Raw genomic sequence first — 22,409 nt, 5'->3', positions numbered from 1 at the left:
GACACCCCCACGGATCTGGAGAAGCAAGTGATAATTTCTTGAAGAGGACCATCTCTAGGAGAATGGTAGGTAATCCATAAGCACTAAGGGCCTTGGTTCTACAGTTCAGGGAATAAATTCTGTCAACAACCAATAGAGAAACAAGAGTTGAAAGGTCTAGCGTGAACTGTCAGGACCAACAAATAATTTCTTCATTTCTACTTGGTGTGAGTATGAACTTAGTATGACAAGGTGTGAGTATGACAAGGTGACCTGTCTAGACGCCTGACCCACGGGAGCTCTGGGACAGTATGTTTATGTTGTAAGCAAGCACATACTTGTAAGCACATGAACACAATCATAAGGGTTAATGTTAGAAGAGTAAAATCCACAGTGAACACCCGTTAGTACAGTTACAATGTGATGTTAACGTGGAAACCACTCCTTCCAGGCCATCAGTTCAAATACCAGGTCTTACTTCTGTCTAAGTCTCCAATGCTCAGTAGTTTACTCATTGATCTAGGACTATGAATGGTGAGATTAAAGATGCTGTCTTTTAGAACATCTTCAGTTTGGAAGGGCTGCCGGGCTTCGGCCCGTCAAAGCTCACACACCCTTACTTCATCCGCAAACTACTGAGCAACCGAAGGTAGTGTATTTGTTTGGAAAAGATAGCAGGGTAAACTCACTTCACTGAAGCTGCGATGATAACGGTCTATTTCTACTCTTACACCTCTACTGTGATTACACCTATATTCATCTAAATTATCAGATATAACCAAGGCAATGTCTATAAAAGCCTCCATATACATAACATATACAATCCCAACTCTGTAGTGTAGATATGACTATATAAGCTTTGAAAATCTGGGTAGATCTCCACTTAATTTCAACTACATGTGTTAAATAATCTGTGTTCCAATCATCTGGATGACAATCTAGAAACCAAAGCTTCTAGATTCTGTTCCCTTCTTTTTCAAGGTTTTCAGTAAATTATTTTTCTTAAAATGTACTTATATATTAATTTCATGTTTAATAAAGCATAATCATTTACAACACAAAAGCAATGCAGTATGCAGCATTATTCAGAATAAAACTGGATGAAGTCCTTTAAGACTTTACATACAGACTCTCGATGCACTCAAAATAAAAGTTAGGGGACCTATTCCTTGAAATTCAAACATTAATTTTTTTTAATTAAAAAGATTCAAACCAGCTAGGATATAGTATTTCAAAACAAATAAATTCACCTATTTAAAATTGAATAGCTAACTGACAATAAGAGCTGGAGTTAATGTCATATTTTTGCTTTGATTTTCAGTTCTAATTTTTAACACTCCAACCGCAATTCTATAGCCTCATGGATTCCTTAAAATCTAAGGAATTTGGGGTTTAAAAAAATGTATAACATTCATTTGCTTCAGAAGATTAGTAAAATGAGCTCTATAGTCTTCAAAAATGAATAATCTTATGAGAAAGAAACAGCTATTTAAATTTTTCAGTTTAAAGGTAGGAATATAATACCCACAATCCATCTATTTGGGTAGTTGTTTTTATATTTATTGTTTTATCTTCAAAACACTGAGTTAAGCTAGGCATATGTATGGTACGAATTTTGACAAATTCAAGATTGTTTATAAGTACTTAATTTGAACTGAAAGCCTCAGAGTGATCTTTCAAAATCCTTTAAAATAAATTCAAAATTAAACATTTTTTCCAAACTGTCCTGATGACAGTAGTTCTTTCCTAAATATTGCAGGTAATTTCTCAATTATTTACAGTTTTGGGGTGTTTTCAACTAGTAATCATCACACCACACTTTATCAGTTAAAATGTAATTTTACAGGCATATTTATTTTCTATTTCAGACACTGAAAGGGTTCAGGCATATACTTTCAGAACCTCAGGCTATAAAAATTAGAACTTAATGTTTAAATATCAAAAATAAAGTTTACAAGCATTTATAGATCCTATTTTTCTAATTCTTAGATAATAATAAATTAGATAGATAGATAGATAGATAGATAGATAGATAGATAGATAGAAATTTGTGGTCCTAATGCTTCACATTATGCAAGGGTTCTTAATGACACGTTCTTATTTATATATCTCTTCCTTTTGTAGCAAGTATTACAAAACACACTTCATATGTAGACCTGCTGATAATTTCTCAGTTTTAAAAGATTTGAGGCAAAAAGCCAATTTGTGATGTTTTATTATAGTAAATCATGTATGCTATATGCTGTAAAAACTAAAAATTATTTACTCAGGACAGCTTGAGTGATTTTTTTTTCCGTTTTGTACTTCTAACTCAATCCATCTGTTTTCTGACTGACACAGTAACTGCCCTCTTACGGATTAAAGCAGAGTTAAGAGCCTTCCTTTTTTTGTTCTGAAGAATTATATCTCGAAAGCATAAAAATATCAAAGAAATGCATTTTATGCTAACTGAACAATCACAGAAAAATTCATCACAGCTTACATGTGAAGAACCCGTGGTTTAAGTCAAAAATATATCCCGTCTTTCATCAGGGTCAGAATAGGTCTCTGTGTGCATAAGCAATGCAAGAAAATAGATGCATTTCTCGTGGGTCTTTTAAACTTGTGGAAGTTTTAATGAGAAGCAAGTTGGGGAAAGGCAGGGTCCTAGAGACACGGGCTGGTGGACGTCAGCCTGTGCGGGCGCCAGGGCCAGCTTACCACTGCAGGGTGAGCTGAGTCTGCTTCTTCTTGTCCTTCATGATCTGGGTGATGCTCTTCTTCTGAGAGAGCTGTGGGTCGGTGGCTTTGGTCTTGCTTTCCTGAGTGTCTGCATCGTCTTCCTCCGAGGAAAAGTTGCCATTGTTTAAATGCATTTCTGAGGGCGAGTTTTCGGAGTGACAAAGAACAAGAGAACACGCGATCAGTCCAGTGACCTCCACACCTGCCTGCTTTGCACCCAAGGAGGAGCAAGGCAGGAGTTGAGCAAAGCCCTCAGAGTTAACAGTTTTCCTGGTGAAATAAAATGGTTCCGAGAGAGCACTCTATGTGTGTTCAGAGTGTGTTTTCTTTTTTATTGTTGGCATCCTTAGGACTCAGCACCGCGGCAGGGCGAATGGAGCACTCACCTGATTTAACTCCAACCTGCAGCCCGAGATCCCCGTCTTTCTCCTCGCTGCTCCGGGCGCTGGCCACCAGGTAAGCGCTCTCCTCGGAGTAGACCAGCAAGCCCTTGCCGAGCAGCTGAGCGCCGCACTCCTCCGCGATCTCGGAGGGAAGTTGGGGCGAAGGCTGCTCGTGCACGAAGGTTTCCTCCAGTTCCCGGACCTTAGCCATCCTTCCCACCGCCCGGACCTCGGCACCCGGAGCCTGGCGGAGCTCGGTGTGGAGCCCCGAGCCCGGGGCGGGGCGGGGCAGGGCGGGGCGGGGCGGGGCTGGGGAACCTGTGGCGGCTGAGCAGGCTCCCGAGCCCCCGATGGCGGAGAGGGGACCGGGTGGACAGATACCGCACAGATGGCGGGGTGGAGGAGGGCGGAGGCGACGCTGTCTTTTCTCCAAGTGTCCGGGTCTGGGCAGAAGCTTCCTCCCAGTTAGTTCACTTCCACGTCGGCTGTCAATCACACGGAGCGCTTTCCTCTTCTGTTCTCTCTTGCCTCGTTCTAGACCCAGGACCACTTCTCTACTGCAAACTTCCTGAAGAATCCTCTAAAGCTCAACTCTCCTCTCTAGTGGGACAAGCAACTTCAACTGTCCCTATAGACTCTTGGAGACTTAACCCAGGCACCTGCCAGGTCAGCCTTGGCTTGAGTATAGGATGGACGGAAATAAAACCCAGAGTAACCTTCCTTGGGCAGCCAGTCTTTGTACAGCCTGGGTCAGATGTATCCCCAGAATAATGCGAGAATTGAGGAGCACCCTTCTCAGTGGCTGGAGGACAGAGACACTGCTTGGTATTTTGGATACTTGGGCCTCACACCCCCTCTAAATTCTCGAGATTAGAGGAAAAGACGAGTCCCCGTTCATACTTGTATGTGCATCCCTTACAGTTCCTCATTTCATGTCTAGCAGTAGAACAGGAATATTTACTGAAATTTAATATTTTCAGCCCCAAATGCAAAACACGAGCTTGTCTCAAAGTGAGTTGGGCTTTCTATAAAGAAGGGTGCCGGGTGGAGATTTGGGATCCTACTGCCTGGCTGGTTCGAAGCTTTCCTCATTCTATTCCCTGTGCTTTTGACAAACAGGTCCTCCTCATGAAGGAGGGATCCTGCCTTGGTTTCCATTGCTTCTTCGCAGCCAACCCTGTATCTTCTTTGGGGGGATTAGGAAAGGGTATCACCTTTGAGTTTAGCATGTAATAACATTAAACTGAAGTCACGCAGAGAAAGCAAAATGAGACCCAGAGTGGCAGATGACTAAAAGGGACCATTACAGGAGCAATCCAACAGAGAGAGCAGCCTTTCCCAGGGCAGCTCAAACTGTGCATCTGCGGCTGCTTCCGCTCTCAGCAGCACTTGCTGGAAAAGGCATCACTTCTTTCCGGGCTCATCTCGCCGGCTTCCTCTGGTTGCTGGACAGAGACCGTAGCCACGCACTTTGCCACACACTCATTGTTCTCTACCTTTGGATAACTTGATATCTATCAGTCTTCTCTACCTAGTCCTCTGAAAGCCTCTGAGACTGCCTCACGTGTGGGGCTTTTCACTTTAGAGCTCACGTGTACAGTGTACTACTTTTACAGAGACGGACTCAGGGGTACTCTGTAATAGAAGTCCTCTTTGTGTTCACAGCAGGACTCTATCGTCTCATGTCCCATAACCACGAGAGAAATGTTCAGAAAATGACTAGGATGTCTTCTTTAGTTTCAAAATACAGCCTACTTGATATCAGGGAGCTGTGTTTGTGTATGCGACTCATATAGATACTTAGTGAATATTTGCCAATTGAAACATTTTTTGGCTGTATTTTTTTTTAAAACAAATTGTCTCTCTTATAAAACACCATTGAGGTTCTTTGTGCTTCTCTTCAAAACTAGGAACCATAAGTAGGCATGTAACAGTAAAGGTATTAAATCGGTGATCAATAATCCTCCAACATTAATCATTCCAAGGCAAGCGTGGCTTCAGTAGTAAATTGCACCCAGAGTTTGAAGAATTGATGCTAACCCACTCGGCAGGGGCAAGTCTGCCGTCATTCTGAACGAGCATGCGTGTGATTACGATAGCCTTCACTTCCATGGGGACGTGTTTTAGGATCCCCAGTGTGACTTGAAACTGTAGGTGGTAACAATCATGGAACCAAAGCCAATCTGTCCTCCTTTATTTTATGTGCTGGTGTGTCCTTTGTTTGTCTTTCACTGTGGGGGTCAAGAGGAAGTAAAACAGCAGTGAGAGGACCCAAAGCCCAAGCCTAGCAGTACCCCAACATTCCACCTCATACCCCAACAATCCATATCATACCCCAACATTCCATATCATACCCCAACATTCCACCTCATACCCCAACATTCCACCTCATACCCCAACATTCCACCTCATACCCCAACATTCCACCTCATACCCCAACATTCCACCTCATACCCCAACATTCCACCTCATACCCCAACATTCCACCTCATACCCCAACATTCCACATCATACCCCAACATTCCACCTCATACCCCAACATTCCACATCATACCCCAACATTCCACCTCATACCCCAACATTCCATATCATACCCCAACATTCTACCTCATACCCCAACATTCCACCTCATACCCCAACATTCTACCTCATACCCCAACATTCCACCTCATACCCCAACATTCCACCTCATACCCCAACATTCCACCTCATACCCAGAAAGCGGGTTACGTACCCAGTGCTACTCGTCACACAGGCCAGCACACCCTCAAGCATTCTCCATCCATTACACTTCTTGCAGAAACTCTTGTCCACAGGGGTAAGAGATCACTCAGTCAGTCTTTGAACATGACGATGCCTCTCTAGTGGAACTTCAGGTCTGCAGTTTCAGACGCCGCTACACTCCTGGTCTCTCTTCTTTGTTCTGTGGCTTCCGGCTTCTTGAACTAACCTAATACCTGTTTCCATGGTTCCCAGCCTGCAGTTGGCCATTGTGGATCTAATTCTACATATAATAGTGTATGTTAATCCAATAAACCTTCTTATAACAGTGTGTATGCTATTGATTCTGTTCCTCTGGAAAACACACATTTGTTTGGTTTGTTTGTTTGTTTGTTTGTTGACAAGGGCAGAAAGTCTACCCAGTGAGAAAAGAAAACCTGGCTTCATGAAATTCATATGCAAATGGATGGAACTAGAAAATATCATCCTGAATGAGCTAACCCAATCACAAAAAACAAAAACCACATATGCTATGTATTCACTGATAAGTGTATATTAGCCCAAAAGCTTGGATTACCCAAGATACAATTCACAGACCACATGAAACTCAAGAAGGACAGCCAAAGTGTGAATGCTTCAGTCCTTCTTAGAAGGGGGAACAAAAATATTCATAGGAGGAGATATGGAGACAAAGTTTGGAGCAGAGACTGAAGGAATGGCCATTCAGAGCCTGCCCGACCTAAGGATCTAGCCCATATATATACAGGCACAAGACCCAGACAATATTGCTGATGCCAAGAAGTGCATGCTGACAGGAGCCTGATATAGCTGTCTCCTGAGAGGAGCATGTCTCCTGTCAGAGCATGACAAATACAGAGGCGAATGCTAGCAGCAAACCATTGAACTGAGAATGGGGTCCCCTTTGGAGAACGGATTGAAGGAGCTGAAGGGTTTGCAACTTCATAAGAACAACAATACCAACCAACCAGAGCTCACAGGGACTAAACCACTACCCAAAGAGTACACATGGACAGAACCATGGCTCCAGTTGTATATGTAGCAGAGGATGGCCTTGTTGGACACCAGTGAGATGAGAAGCCCTTGGTTCTGCCAAGGCTGGATTCCCCCAGTGTGGAGAATGTCAGGGCAGGGAGGCAGGAAGAAATGGGTGGTTTGGTGGGGGAACACCCTCATAGAACGGGGAGGTAGAATGGGATGGCGGTTTATGGACAGGAAACTGAGAATGGGGATAACATTTGAATGTAAATTAAAAAATATCCAATAAATTGTAAAAGAAAAAAAGAAAAGAAAAGAAAGAAAAGGAAAAAGAAAAAGAAAAGGAAACCTTTTCAATTAACATTGCTGAAACATTATAAAGGAGTAAATGTAGACCCTTACCTCATGCAATACACAAACATCAAGTTAGACTAAAGGTCTATAAATAAGATCTACAAACGCAGAGCTTGTGGAAACCTTAGCATACATCTGCCTGGTTTTGGATTGGGCCCAGGCTTCTTAGATATGACTAGATGGAAGCAGCTAAAATAAATAAATAAAATAAAATAGAAAATAAAGAGGGAGACCAATTGAATTCCTTCAGAATATGTACACCTGAAAACTACCAGAAAGGTAGACAAATCAGTATACATGATGGGAAAAGATTATAAAATCATCCCAAAGGTTCTAATATCCATAATACATAAAAACCGTTTACAGCTCCACAATCAAAATGGCCTTATTTTTACAACGAGCAAAGGAAGAAGATGCAGAGTTGGGTGAGCAGAGGAGGAGAAGTGGAAATGAGAGGGGGTTAATATGATCAAAATATGTCGTATACAATTTTTAGAGAACTAGGAACAATTTCAAAACTCTCCTACAAATGAGTAGAAGGTTTAAACAGACATTTGTATGTAATATAGAGATGGAGATGGGGATGGATAGATAGATAGACAGACAGACAGAGATACAGATTAGAGATAGAGATTGAAATAACAATGGTGTAAAGAGATGTTGCACACTGTTCAAATTAGGAGACTTCAAATCAAACCCACAGGAAGGTACCACCTTAAACCATGAGGGCTGCTACAATCTTATAAATACAAAGCACAGAAAATAACTGTTGGTGAGTTTGTGAAATAATTGGAATTGTCCTCCACCGCTGGTAGAAAAATAAAACAGGTGAAAAAAAGAAAAAACGGTTGAACACATGGTCCAGTAATTTCATTCCTAGATTCTCATTCTGCTCAAGTAAATGCAAACTCAAGTAAAAAGTGTTCAGTACGGTATTAGGGATGGTACTCCAAAAGGTGATGAAATTCAAACACCTTATCAATCGTTAGATAACAGGGACTAAATCACCAAGCAAAGAGTACGCATGGACGGAGATATGGCTGCATGGCCTTATCTGACATGGATGGGAGGGGAGGCCCTTGGTCCTATAGAGACTCATGCCCAACAGAGGGGAATGCTAGGGCGGTGAGGCAGGAGTGGATCGGTTGGTTGGCAGAGCTCCTTCATAGAACCAGGGGGAAGGGATATGGGATGTTGGATTTGCAGAGTCCCCTCTGGGAAAGTGGGAAGTGGGATAACATTTGAAATGTAAATAAATTAAATAACCAATAGAAAAAAATATATAAACAATTACTAGAGAGGATATTTCACTTCATTATCATTACATATTAAGCATAGGTGAAACTAAGATGAAGAAATAAATTAATGTAAAATTCTATGAAAAAAAAAGAAATTCGATGTGGCACAGCACCCAAGGGAATAGTAGTCAATCATAAAAAAAGGAAGTACTAATATATGGTATAAATTATATGCAATCTTTAAGGCCATTATGCAAATTTACATACAAAAGCAACATATTATTACCTTCACAGGAAATAATCAGAGCAAGACAAAAAAGTAAATCAATGTTCCTGTTGGGAGAAGAAGAAGGGAGACATTAGGAGTTACTCTTCACTGGACACAGGCTTACATAGTGGCGATGGATGAGTAATGTTGACACACAAGAAACTCTATAATTGTACACTTTAAAATGGTTTAACTGGGGGATTTTGTCTCAATAACAAGAACTACTTTCTAGGGACAGAGCAAATGACAGGCTTTTAGTTTGACACCTGGTTTCGTGGCCAAAGCCTTCTTATGTTTCGTACTCATAAAAGTCAAATCCTATCCAAGCAGCACAGAGAGAGAGGAGGAAGACCTGAGGTACCCATAGACCTGCCCTCCAGCATACAGCGGAGGGAGGCTAAAGATGTCTGTGTACCACCATGCCACACAGCAGTGGATGTCACCCAGGGGCCCACCAGCCCTGTGGCCAGCCTGCAGCAGTAGCCACCACAGTGTGAGAGTATGTGATGGTCAGATTGGAAAGAAAGAGTAGAGCGGCTTGGACATTATGAAGAGAGATGGAACTGGACCTCCATGGTGGAGAGGAGCAGCCTGGTTTGAGTGGCCAGCCCCGCCACACGGGACCACGGTAAGGTCCCAGCCAGAGCTACTGCTGAGAACCATGTGTTGGTCTGTGGCTACACAGCTTCAGGGGTCAGTGTCGATGTCTGTAGCTTATGTTACCCCCAGAGAGCATGGGGATGTCCCTGGTGTGAGCAGTGCTAGAGACCACATGGATATCCAGCTTCCCAGTAATGGGGGTAACAGTAAATTGTCGACAGAAAGTCTCAACTGCTCGACTGCAATATTATCAGTTCTATTATCTGTTTTAATCTGATTTGGAACACCCAGCATAGAGAAACAACTTAAGCAATGAGTATTACACTTTTACTTGTTTCTTCTGTTAAAACAGTTGCAACCAGAAAGCCCAAGAAGGTGTCAATGGTCACAAATAAATATTTTAATTTTCCAAAACCAGAAATATGGGTGACATTCATTTACCATAATTGGTTAGGTACAAGTCCTCGAGGACTAACGCCATTATGTGATACAGGTATAAATTGAGGACATTCAGGACAAGTCTTTACAGTTTGACTTGCACATTCTCTAGAAATACCAAATTGTTGTCTCAGTCCATCCCTATTCTGATGATGTAAAGGATGAGATTGTATGGCTAATGTTCCTGGGTAAGGCCCATAATCTGCCTGGCATACAAATCTGCTGTGGCATTGCCCTCACTAAGGATCCAGGCCATCCAGTATGAGCCCTTAAATGTCCTTTGAAGTTAAGAAACAGTACATCCTCCTAAATTAAGTTGTATTTATACAAAGAATTGCAAAAAAAATTATCTTTCAAGCTTTTATTTAAGTGCACAGACTTAAGTATGATTTAGATTTTGTTAAAAGCAGCCACATCCATGGACTGTACGTAGTCCTCGAAAGCAGTAATCTGCTCTTCCAGCATATCTGTTCCAACCTTATCATCTTCAACTACACACTGTATTTGAAGCTTTTTAATTCCGTATCCCACTGGAACCAATTTAGAGGAGCCCCCCACACCAAGCCGTCCACTTGAATGCTTCGGACACACTCCTCTAGTTTCGTCATGTCTGTCTCATCGTCCAAAGGCTTCACATCCAAACAAGATAGAAGACTTCGCAACAACTGCAGGCTTTTTAGCTTTCTTTGATTCATACTGAGCAAGGCGTCCTTCTCGTAGCCTCTTTGCATCTTCACTTTCCTCCTCATCGTCAGATCTGAAGAGATCGATGTCATCATCATCCTTAGCATCTGCTGCTCCACTTCCTGTGGTGTCTGCCACGCTGGCAGGGCCATACTACAAGTATGAAGATGTCTTCACTCCCGGCAAGCTGGCCTTTTCTTTCTCATAAGATTTGATATGATTATACCAACGCAGAGCATGACACAGGTCAGCGGGTGGTGGACCAGAGATTGCTTCAAATACTGCCACGTCGGCTTGTGATGGCACATACCCCTCAATGTAGCTCTTGTCTGCCAGGTAATCATTGAGCACCGGGAGGCCAGCGGGGGTTTTCAGGCCTCCGAAACCCGTGGCGTCGGTTGTAAGCAGGAGCCAAACAAGAGGAACAAGAGCGGAGGAAAAGAGCGCTAGAAGCCCACGGTCAGCGCTGAGGGAAAAAAAGGAGAATTGCAAAATTTGAGAATTAGCAGTATCTAAAAGAGGAACAGTTTCAAGCAATTGTAAACCATGAGCTATATATTGGCTATCCGTATACAAATTAAAAGCTTGATTTTTCAATAATCTGGGCTGAAGCAAGGGGAAACTCAAGAGAATAAACTTGTGATCCAATGATATGTGCCGTCTTCCCATTAGATGAGTCATCTGTAAATACAGTAAGAGCATTTTCTATGGGCTGCGTGCATAAATTTACAGTAAATACAAAAGCATGCATAGAGGCAAATTGTAACAACTTGTCCTTTGGATAATAAATACCAATTTTGCCTGAAAAAAATGCGATAGGCCAAATATCAGCATTCTGGAATTTAATTGCTGTTTGAAATAAGGAATAAATATTTCATCAAGTTCTTTCCCAAAATACTTTCTTGATTCTATCCTAAAACCTTGTATTAGCACAGCAACAGTTTCACAATGGGATGTTAAAGCTTTCTTTGGAGATGAAGAAAGGTGAATCCACATTAATTAATGTTCCCTTTAGCCAAAGGACTGCTGTGGGTCCAAACAGCCAACAATTGTCTATATAATGTATCTGTTGTTGGCTAATAGCTTCCTCCACTCTCTCCAAAGCTATTTGTTCCTCATCAGTTAATTGTTGAGGGGAACCAGGATTTGCATCCCCTTGAGAATATCAGAGGTTTAAGCTCTCCTGTGGTAAGCTTAAGATAAGGTCTTAACCAAATAGCATCTCCTAACAACTTTTGAAAATCATTTAAAGTAAGTAAATTATCTTTTTTTATTTAAACTTTCTGTGACACAATGTGTTTAGGATATAACTGATGTCCCAAATATTGAAAAGGATGTTGCCTTTGAATCTTTTCTGGAGCAAGAACCACGCCCCAAAATTTTAAAGCTCACTGTATAAGAGCAAAGTCTTGTAGTAAAACTCCTTCAGAGGGATCAGCTAATAAAATATCCATGTAACGAGTAATATACGCTGGAAAATTCTAAGTCCTAACTTCTTGTATTGAAACAGAGACAAAATTGTTGGCATACCATAGGGCTACTAGCCATTCCTTGAGGCAAAACTTTCCAATGATATCTGTCTCTTCAAGGGTTCTTTAAACTTACAAGCAGACATGCTAAATGCGAACCTTTTACAGTCATGAACATGCAAAGGAACAATATAAAAACAATTCTCCAAATGCACAATCATTCTATCTGCGTTTCCTGGAATGGCAGCTACAGTAGGAAAGCCTCATCAGCCCTTCAAAAACCCTGCAGCAATCTGCAACTGCCTGATTTTTTCTTAATTGCAAATATGTGTGTGTTAAAAGCCCAAGCCTGTGCTCGAACTGTGAGCTGCAGCCAATGGAACACTGGCAGCTTGACTGTAATGTCCCTTGCAACACCAGAGCACAACCATAACTTTGGAAAGCAAAACCCAACCTCCAAACAATCCAGTCTCTCCGAAATCAACACCAAGCGCATCACTCCCATGCTATAAAGTTTGGCTGCCAATCCCTGCACAGGAACACACGATGGTGCAGGCTCTAATACCTCAACAAAGAGAAATCGCCCTAAATCCTGTCTTTCATAAGTCTGGATTCTAGGATAAGAATTACATAAAATATTTCCCAAGTTAGACATATCTTTAGAGACATGTTTACCTGGTTTGGCTCATGCCACATGTTGTTCTAAATGACTCCAACCCAGAGTTACCAGTTTTAGGCCAACTTTCTGTTACCAATTTTTTAATCATACCCACTAACTTATAAGCCAATATTCTATAACCAAGACATGTAGAGCATATTTATGTATTTAAAACCAGTCAGAAATAGACATGAAGTGGCCACACATTTACTTACTTAAACCAGACAAAATTCTTACTCTTTCTAGCTGTAATTTCAAGAGGGGAGCACCTTGTCACCGGCTGACCCCAATAATCACAGTCACAGAGATTTTTACAGAAAAATAGCCATCAGCTCTCTTACTGTAGAAGCTGAGAAGCTGCTGGCACCTTTGAGAGTGGCTTGTGAGGACACTCAGCCCCTGCCAGGGCTTGTCCAGCTACACTAAACTCCTAGCTACTGCTGCAGGGCTGTAAAGACCAATTAAAACTGCTTTTTATTTTATTTTATTATTTTATTTTACTTTATTTTGAAATGAGTTAAAACTAAATCAAGGGGTGAACAACCAGCAGATAAAGTTTTAACCATTTTTTCTTTTGAATATGAAACACAGAACAACATTCAAGCGACGAGACAAAAACACAGACATAAACTGACAGACACGGAGAGATTGGTGCACCCGTGACAGACAATAGACAGAGAGGGGAGAGAACTAGATGATGTCCCACCAAAGGGACCCAGATATCCTACCTAAGGAGCCCAGAACTAGAAATAAGCATTTCTCCAGTAGGAGCCAAAAAGGAGGCAGGATATCTCCCGACCTCCTTCTATCTCTAGGAGAGCTCTGAAAAAGCTTACGCTCATTTTCCTTCTCTTTTGCCAAAGCGTCCTGGGAGAGTCGGGGGGACTGCTTTTCTCAAAACACATTCTCTCTCATGTCTAGGGTGTAAACTGTCTCTAGTCAGGGTTCAAAGACTAAAAACATCTATGAGGATTATTTTCTCATCACTTTACCATCACCTTGTCCCTTTTTACAATGGTTGTCACCGCTGGCCCAAATCTTCTTTTACTTTCCTTTGTGCACATTTCCCGTGGTGTCCTTCCCTGTATCCCATTTACTGGAGCTTCAACATTGAGGCACCATCTGACCAAGCCATTTCAGTCAGTCAACGGGTTCTCCAGCATGGGAGCGAGGATCAAAAAGAAAAAAAGACAATTAGACATCACTGTAGCATGACCCCAGCCAGTTCTGAGGTTAAGGTGGGTTTATTTTTCCCCCAGTCTGCTTTTATACCATTTTAATTACATGCAAGTAATAAGGTCAGTTCTAGGTTAAGGGAACAAGCAAGACAATCAAAGTCCCGTGATCGCTGTTTCTAAGGGCTTATCAGGATGACCAAGATTCTCGAGCCTTCTTCCCTGGTCTAGCCCAAAGTCATATTCTAGCTTGAAACCTACTTCTCTGTTCTAGCTCAAAATCAGATTTCTGCCTGAGCCTACTTCCCTGTCCTGACCCAATATCAAATTCCTGCCAAGTGACCCCAAAAGCTCTCCACACTGCCCCTTTGCTCCCCACCACCTGAGGCAGTCAGGATGGTTGACCCCATAAGACATAAGAGACAATGAGTTGGTCCTGCCTCTTACAGGTAAAGGCGAAACTGTCATTGGACGAGAAGAAAAGGAGGCGGGAATAAAGTTTTAGAGAAGGAGGGGGAGAAGGAAAAAGGAGGGAGAGGCAACATGGAGGCAGGCATAAACGATCCATCGCCATGCATCTCAACATAGATACAGGTTATTCTGAATATTTCTTAAGGGATGGATTTCTTTTTTTTTTTTCATCTTTATTAACTTGAGTATTTCTTATTTACATTTCGATTGTTATTCCCCTTCCCGGTTTCCGGGCAAACATCCCCCTAGCCCCTCCCCCTCCCCTTGTCTATGGGTGTTCCCCTCCCCATCCTCCCCCCCAGTGCCGCCCTCCCCCCAACAATCACGTTCACTGGGGATCCAGCCTTGGCAGGACCAAGGGCTTCCCCTCCACTGGTGCTCTTACTAGGCTATTCATTGCTACCTATGAGGTCAGAGTCCAGGGTCAGTCCATGGATAGTCTTTGGGTAGTGGCTTAGTCTCTGGAAGCTCTGGTTGCTTGGCATTGTTGTTCATATGGGGTCTCGAGCCCCTTCAAGCTCTTCCAGTCCTTTCTCTGATTCCTTCAACAGGGGTCCCGTTCTCAGTTCAGTGGTTTGCTGCTGGCATTCGCCTATGTATTTGCTGTATTCTGGCTGTGTCTCTCAGGAGAGATCTACATCCGGCTCCTGTCGGCCTGCACTTCTTTGCTTCATCCATCTTGTCTAATTGGGTGGCTGTATATGTATGGGCCACATGTGGGGCAGGCTCTGAATGGGTGTTCGTTCGGCCTCTGTTCTAAACTTTGCCTCCCTATTCCCTGCCAAGGGTATTCTTATTCCGCTTTTAAAGAAGGAGTGAAGCATTCGCATTTCGGCCAAGGGATGGATTTCTATAGGTCAGTTTATCTTATCTAGGTGGGCGATTTATATCGTTATCATTTGGCTGTGAGTTTATTGTGCGGATGTATTGTGGATTGAGAATTTAACATATAAATTTGATTGTTAAATTACAGTTTAGTGAGTCCTGATTTCACCGGGGAGTTGGAAGTTATACCTAAACGGCAGGGGTTGGTCGCTGGGAGTGTCCGCAAAGTCCCTGGCAGGGAGCTATGATAGGCCAGCCCCATGCTGGTCTCCTAGAGCCCTGATTTTACCAGGTAGTTGGAACCAGAGAGTTTGCGGCTAGCAGAGTCGCCAGGAGAGATACTAACCAGAGATAAATTATAGTTAGTTCCATATGGCCTCCAGTGTAGGCACTAACTCTAGGGACCAGCGTGGCAAGGCGCCACACTGGAACGACTCAGGGCCTGCCTGGGTCTGAGAGTACCTGGGGGCAACCTGCTTCTTTAGCAAAGGTTGTTTGGAAAATGATTTAATTTAGGTTTGGTTTATTTGTTTTAAAGATGGCATTGAAGAGTTAAATTTCAAAAAGTTAGTCATAAACAAGGTCCGGACTACCTGAGGGAGACTATAGGGCTTGCCAGACCATTTGGAGCTGAAGAGTTAAAATAAAAACTTCATAAAAACTGCAGAAGAACAGCAGATAAGGGGGCAGGACAGAGCTGGCCTGAGATGTGCCCGGCCAAGCCTAAAAACAAGGTCGAGGGATTGTTCCAGGAAGGGGGCCATCCGGACGGATGACTCCCTGCTCTACAGATAAAGATAAGACGTTCTCCTATATTGAGAACACCCCAGCCCGCACATACTGCTTGCAGATGAGACCTTGTACCCATTTCCCTTGCTGATAACCACGCGAAACCCCCTGGCTTCTCCTATATAAACCCCTGCCTGAAGAGGCTCAGGGCTGATTCCTCTGTCTCCTGTGTGAGATATGTGTCAGTCCGGGATCTCGTTAATAAACGCTACCTCTTGCTGTTACATCAAGACCGGCTACTCATGATTCCTGGGGGCACCCCACCCCGCGATTGGAGCGAGAGACGCGGCTCCCCATTTAGGGGTACGCTCTTTCATATGGGGGCTCGTCCGGGATCGGAGTGTGACCCCCCGGAACCCTGAATGCCACTTGGAGGTACGTTAGTGTGAGTGCTGGAAAGCGGCCGCTGTGTGTGTGAGTGTGTGTGAATTAAGTCTTGTAGTCTGTGTTTTTCGGTACCGGTTTAAGGTCTTGGTGCACTGTCTGGGCAGAAGAAGGATTCCTGCCCTGTGCACGGGTGGAAGAAGGATTCCCACCCCGTAGAAAGCTAGCTTGAGAGTGCACTGTCTGGGCAGATGAAGGATTCCTGCCCTGTGCACGGGTGGAAGAAGGTTCCCCACCCTGTATAGGTGCCTGTGAGTAGATGAAGGATTCCTACTCTGAATAGTCTTTTTCTTTTTCTTTTTAGAAAGCGCACAGGGGGATGCCCCAATCGCGCAGGTTCTGGGACGCGTGAGAGACGTTCCAAGAGCCGAACATAGTCGGGAGGACAGTCAAGGAGATCTGACTGTGACTTTCCAGAACCAGGGGGACGGAGAGCTCCTCCTACCAAGGCGGTCCTATTTTTCTTCACCATGGGGACAGTCTGTGTCCACCCCGTTGAGTCAAACTTTGAATCATTGGTCAGAGGTTAAAGCTAGAGCTCGAAATTTATCTGTGGAAGTGAGAAAGGAACGCTGGCAGACTTACTGCACATCTGAGTGGCCAAGGTTTGGAGCAGGCTGGCCACAGAGGGCACCCTAGACAAAGCTATTATTTTGTCAATTAAAAAGATTGTTTTTCAGCCCAGACCTGGATCTCACTGGGATCAGGTCCCCTACATCGTGATATGGGAGAACCTCGCCTCCGACCCTCCCCCGTGGCTGAAGCCCTGGTCCCGGGCATCCCCATCCCCGTCCTCACACATATTGGTAGCCCAGGAGCTGCAGACGGAGAAGAAGACGACTCCTCGAATTTATCCTGACATCGAAGGTCTTCCAGATGAAGATGAACCCACACCTGAACCCACACCGTGGGCACCCAGTCCTTCCCCACCCCCTTATCAACATAACAAATCTGAGGGTCCCGAGGCCGGTACTAGAAGCCAGCGTGGAACAAATATAGTGAGAAAAAAAAACTTAATTTTGTGGATCCCGCTCTAGTGGCGGTGTGTTGGTTGATAGCCAACGTTAATTTTTTTAAAACATAGTGTTTTATCTGTGCTTGTGCTCGCAGCCCACACAATAGGGGAAAGGGAAACTAGCTTCGGAGCTGCTGCAGCGAGCATGGGGACTTCTCAAGTCTCACCCAATTTTTCTGGCTCTTCAAGAGCTGTTTAAAAGAAAAAGGCTTAAGGTAAAAAGAAACACTATAGAGAGATTTCTTAGTGAATTGCTACATCTTGGTTCGCTGTCTCTGGAAATCTCACGATAGACAGCTGTGATAAGCTGGGAAAGATTTAACTTTTGCTTGGGAGCAAAGAACCTTAAAGGGACAGGCTACATTAGAAATGCTACAGGAGGAACTATCTGAAAAGGCTGAGAGCGAGGTGGGAGAGGACTCTAAGGAAAACAAGAACAAGAAAGGAATTTCTGACATTTGCTCACAGAAGGAGAGCGCTGTTTAAGAGAAGTTCTTTAAGGAAGCCTGCCTTATCTGCTGGCCCTATTCCAAGAGAGGAGTCAGTCTCCAGCATTAAATTACTTTTCTCGTTAGTCATCATTAACATGGACAGTGCCTTTGATCCTATTCCCACAGCAACCAGTTCCTGCCCCTGTGGTCAAAATGCCCCAGGTTGGGGGACAGAGAAGCCCCTAAAATAGTTTCAAAAAATCTACAACAAACTGTGAAAAAACTTTGTTTTGCCAGTCAAGATTTAGAATTCAGGCTTTGGCGGTGGCCAAGGTCAGGATTAATGTTTTCTTTTCCATGGGCCTTTAACCCAGTGAGACAGTTTGGTAAAGGGCTACTACTGAGGTCCTGATAGCCCCAGGTGAACTGGTTACAATTCTTTTGTCAGCCACCTGGCATCTTGCACCCAGGTTCTAACCCTCTCTCCATCCTTTTGTTATTAGTTCTTACTAGAAGCCTAGTGTCCTTCAGAGGCTGGGTTTATTGAGAGACAGAGCCACGGAGCTGACAGTGAAGAGAGATACTCCTTGAGAGAAAATCTAAGTCTAGAGAGATAGTCGATAATAGATCGGCTGCCTCTCTGCTCACCTTTCTGGTTCATAGACAAAGCTTGTGTTTATTTGTACAATGGTCTTTTTGTCCAAGAAGGCCTCCTGGTTTAGCTGTGTGACTAAATGCTGTTTGCCCTCTTCAGTAGACCTCTATTCTCAAGATTCTCTTGTTTTCTCATCATCCCATTTGAGATGCTTGTTAGTAACTATTACAGGTCTTCTTTACCACTGAGGAAAGACAGAATCCTACTGGAGGCTAGAAAGAATGTTCCAGACACAGATGGAAGGCCCTCACTTCTGCCTGTTAACTTCAATACGCCTAAAGGTAGGGAGTGCCAGGTCTGCCGCCAGGCTCCAAGGGTGGGTCTCTGAGGGGCTAGAAAATGCCCAACCAATTTGGCTAAGATAAAGAAAGGATATAAAGAAAAAATTACAGAAATTTAAAGGGTTAAGCTAAGTTGCTGAGAGTTAGTGTAAGTTGCAGAAAAAGTAAAGTTAAAGTGTGGTTAAGTGGACAGCATCTAATAGCTGTAAAAGAAGATACAGAAGATATGAGAGAGACTGTGGAAGAGAAAGAGGAAAAAAAGGTAAAAAGAACAGGAAGCTAGAGAAGAAAAGAGATAAAAAGAGGAAGTTAAAGAGCTAAAGAGAGATAAGAGACAAGAGAGAAACATATACTGGCCACAGTAGTTAGGGAACCTAGGAAGATAGTACCTGGCAACAGAAGAGAATTCCTGGCTAAAGATCAATGTGCCTAATACAAAGAAAAAGGACACTGGGTCAGGGACTGCCCAAGAAAGAACAAGAGGGGCCACTGGAGAGCTTCTTGGTCCTAGAGTGCTGGCTATGTACAGAGATAGAAGAGAAGTGTGGATACAGGGACCCAATGCTCTGTGCTCCTATGCCCCCCCAGTGGGCCAATATCCAAAGATCTTGAGTACAAGGGGCTACTGACAACAAACAATACTTATGGACTGCCCGAAGAACAGTGGACCTTGGCATGGGCTGGGTAACCCACTTGTTCATGGTCATCCCTGACTGCCCCTATCCCTTGCTCCTGAGAAATTTGCTCTCCAAAATGGCTTGCATGGACTGAAATGGCTGGGTGAGGCCATGTATATGCATATCTACAGACTGTGTATGTAGAGCTTAAGACCTGTCTCAGTGCACCAGTACCTGATGCTGAGAGATGTGTGGCTTAGTCCTGTTCTGCCTGGAACACATCACTCCTGCCAGCCGGGCACTAACAATTATCACCCAATCCAGGACTTAAACTGTGGTAGAGTGGCTGATGTTTTGCCTTTAAATGAAATGTCCCAGAAGATGGGACCACTGGTCAGCTGCCATGGAGACAGTCTGGTCACCTTGCTGCCCAATCCTGACCTGGAGCCACTACAACATGAGTGTCAAGCACTAGCAGAAGCCCATGGGTGGAGAAAAGACCTCTGCGACTGGTTGATTGACCCCTGCTGAAAGCCGAGGCTACCTTGTCTACAGATGGGAACAGTTCTCTTCATGAAGGTCAGAGATAAGTGGGTGCTGCCATGGTGGACAACACAATGTCATCTGGGATGGCTGAACCTCAACCCCCCAGCACATCAGCGCCGCAGATGCCTTTGCCATCTCTTGGATGCCCTGGTGAAGCCAGCAACTGTGAGTACTATTCATTGCCCAGGACATCAGGAAGGAAGAGATTCAGTGACATGGGACAGTAACAAAGCAGATAAAGTGGCTTGAGAAACGGCTATACAGGAGCCTATCCTGGTTACAGGCCTACAAGAGACAGCCACTGGGAACTGGGATTGGACTAAGGGATGGCCTCACTTAGAATGTACAACAGAAGAAAAGGCCCAAATTGCTTAAACAAAAAAAGACAATGGTACACTTGAGAAAGCTATACTCCTCAGAGAACAAAGAAAAGACTCACTTTGCCAAATACAGAAATGGACTCATTTAAGAGATAAAAAGTTTGTCCAAGTAGTTAAGTGTATATAATAGACTTTAAGATTTTAGCCAGAGAGAGTAAAAAGTATAAGGTATGTCAATAAGTGAATAATTAACAAGCAAACAGGGCAAAGAGACCTAGAGAGTTTAGTGAAAAGTCGAAGTGAACTTCACTGAGACAAAAACCAGAAAAATATGATCACGAGTATCTCCTAGTGCTTGTAGATACTTTTTCAGGAATAGATAGAAGCTTTCCTCACCAAACGGGAGACGCCCTCTACAATCATCAAGAAGATACTGGAAGAAATCTTCCCCCGATTTGGAATGCCCAAGGTAATCTGGTCAGACAACGGCCCTACTTTCGTTGCCAAGGTAAGCCAGGGTGTGGCCAAGTATTTAGAGGTCGATTGGAAATTACATTATATTTACAGACCTCAAAGTTCAGGACAGGTAGAATAAAAAAATAAGACTCTAAAAGAGACCCTGTTCAAATTGACCATGGAGACTGGCACAGACTGGGTGATACTCCTTCCCTCTTGCTCTCTTCAGAGCAAGAAATACCCCTTCCAGACTCAGCTTTACCCCCTTTGAGATCTTATATGGGGCCTCAGCTCCTCTGACTGTATTAGATGATGTTACTGAACCAACATGTCATAGTAATAATGATTTATGTGCCAGGCTAAAAGACCTACAGGTGATATGGAAAGAAATCTGCTCACAGCTGACAGCAGCCTATGCCCCGGAGACCCCTGAAACATTTCATCAGTTCCAGGTCGGAGACTACAGCTACACTGAGCCCAGATACTCGAGCCTCACTGGAAAGGACCGTACCTGGTGCTACTGACCACCCTGACAGCCATCAAGTCTCAGCCCTCACCAACAGCGTACTAGCTGTTGGGGCTGAGAGCTGGGACCTAGAGGGATACTCCCTAGAATTAAGTGACTGGGAGGTTGCTATAATGCTCACTTGAGGAGTGTGCTTTAGAAACAAAAATTTCATGTTTGCCCTGGGTTCCATCGGGATAGGTGAGGAGATAGGCTTGATTTAACATTATATATGTTAGTACTCCTAACATTTCTTGGGACTGTGCCTCAGGAATCACAATCTGTATAAGTTTAAAAGTTCTAAAAGCTGGTCATGACCTTGGTGTATAGGTTTAGATAGTGTCCAGATTAGAATCCTGATGCTAAAAACTTAATAAGACACAAAAGAGAGTTAAAAATTATTTAAGGCTATCTAGGTGTTACAAGGGCCACACAAGGACATCTGCTGTTGCCCAAGGCTTATAGAGAATTCAGAACTGCCATTGACTCTGACCTCCAATAATACCTAACCTCCCTCTCAGAGGTAGTCCTTCAAAATAGGAGAAGATTAGACCTGATATTCTTTAAAGAAGGAGGGCTATGTGCTGCTTTGAAAAAAAATGTTGTTTTTACCTTGATCACTCAGGGACCATTAAAGATTCTATGGCTAAACTTAGAGAGAGGCTAGACAAGAGACAACGAGAACGAGAAGCCACTGATAGCTGGTTTCAAAGCTGGTTCAATAGGTCCCCATGGCTTACCACCCTGTTGTCAGCCTTAGCCGGTCCCTTGATTATCCTCCTCCTTTTCCTCACTTTTGGGCCCTACATCATTAATCGCCTTTTAACTTTTGTCAGGGAACGGATTAGTGCTGTACATGTCCTCATGTTAAGACAGCAGTATCAGGCTGTAGGGGGAGCCTCTGGATGCTGAACTCATCATGTAGTTCTAAGATTAGAACTATTCACAAAAAGTAGAGGGGAATGAAGAGTTAAATTTCAAAAAGTTAGTCATAAACAAGGTCCGGACTACCTGAGGGAGACTATAGGGCTTGCCGGACCATTTGGAGCTGAAGAGTTAAAATAAAAACTTCATAAAAACTGCAGAAGAACAGCAGATAAGGGGGCAGGACAGAGCCGGCCTGAGATGTGCCCGGCCAAGCCTAAAAACAAGGTCGAGGGATTGTTCCAGGAAGGGGGCCATCCGGACGGATGACTCCCTGCTCTACAGATAGAGATAAGACGTTCTCCTATATTGAGAACACCCCAGCCCGCACATACTGCTTGCAGATGAGATCTTGTACCCATTTCCCTTGCTGATAACCACGCGAAACCCCCTGGCTTCTCCTACATAAACCCCTGCCTGAAGAGGCTCAGGGCCGATTCCTCTGTCTCCTGTGTGAGATATGTGTCGGTCCGGGATCTCGTTAATAAACGCTACCTCTTGCTGTT

General features: G+C 43.6%; 1 protein-coding gene and 1 pseudogene across 1 annotated transcript in view; both read right to left on the bottom strand.

The window, feature by feature from the left end:
- Rfx6 (regulatory factor X, 6) overlaps positions 1-3,339 on the bottom strand; it is a 53,484-nt gene extending 50,145 nt beyond the window's left edge. Inside the window, exons 1-2 of the mRNA NM_001414918.1 lie at positions 3,087-3,339; positions 2,680-2,836 (exon numbers count right to left, since the gene is read on the bottom strand). Of these exons, the coding sequence (NP_001401847.1) occupies positions 2,680-2,836; positions 3,087-3,294 (365 nt within the window). The 5' untranslated portion in view covers positions 3,295-3,339. The remainder of the gene's footprint in view (positions 1-2,679; positions 2,837-3,086) is intronic.
- Positions 3,340-10,044: 6,705 nt separating this feature from the next.
- Positions 10,045-15,744, bottom strand: Eef1b2-ps2 (eukaryotic translation elongation factor 1 beta 2, pseudogene 2; annotated as a pseudogene).
- Between the last annotated feature and the right edge of the window lie 6,665 nt (positions 15,745-22,409).

This window comes from Rattus norvegicus, chromosome 20 (assembly GCF_021556685.1).
Source record: "Rattus norvegicus strain SHRSP/BbbUtx chromosome 20, alternate assembly SHRSP_T2T, whole genome shotgun sequence".
NCBI classification, from domain to species: domain Eukaryota; kingdom Metazoa; phylum Chordata; class Mammalia; order Rodentia; family Muridae; genus Rattus; species Rattus norvegicus.
This window is presented reverse-complemented; position numbering and strand designations above follow the sequence as displayed.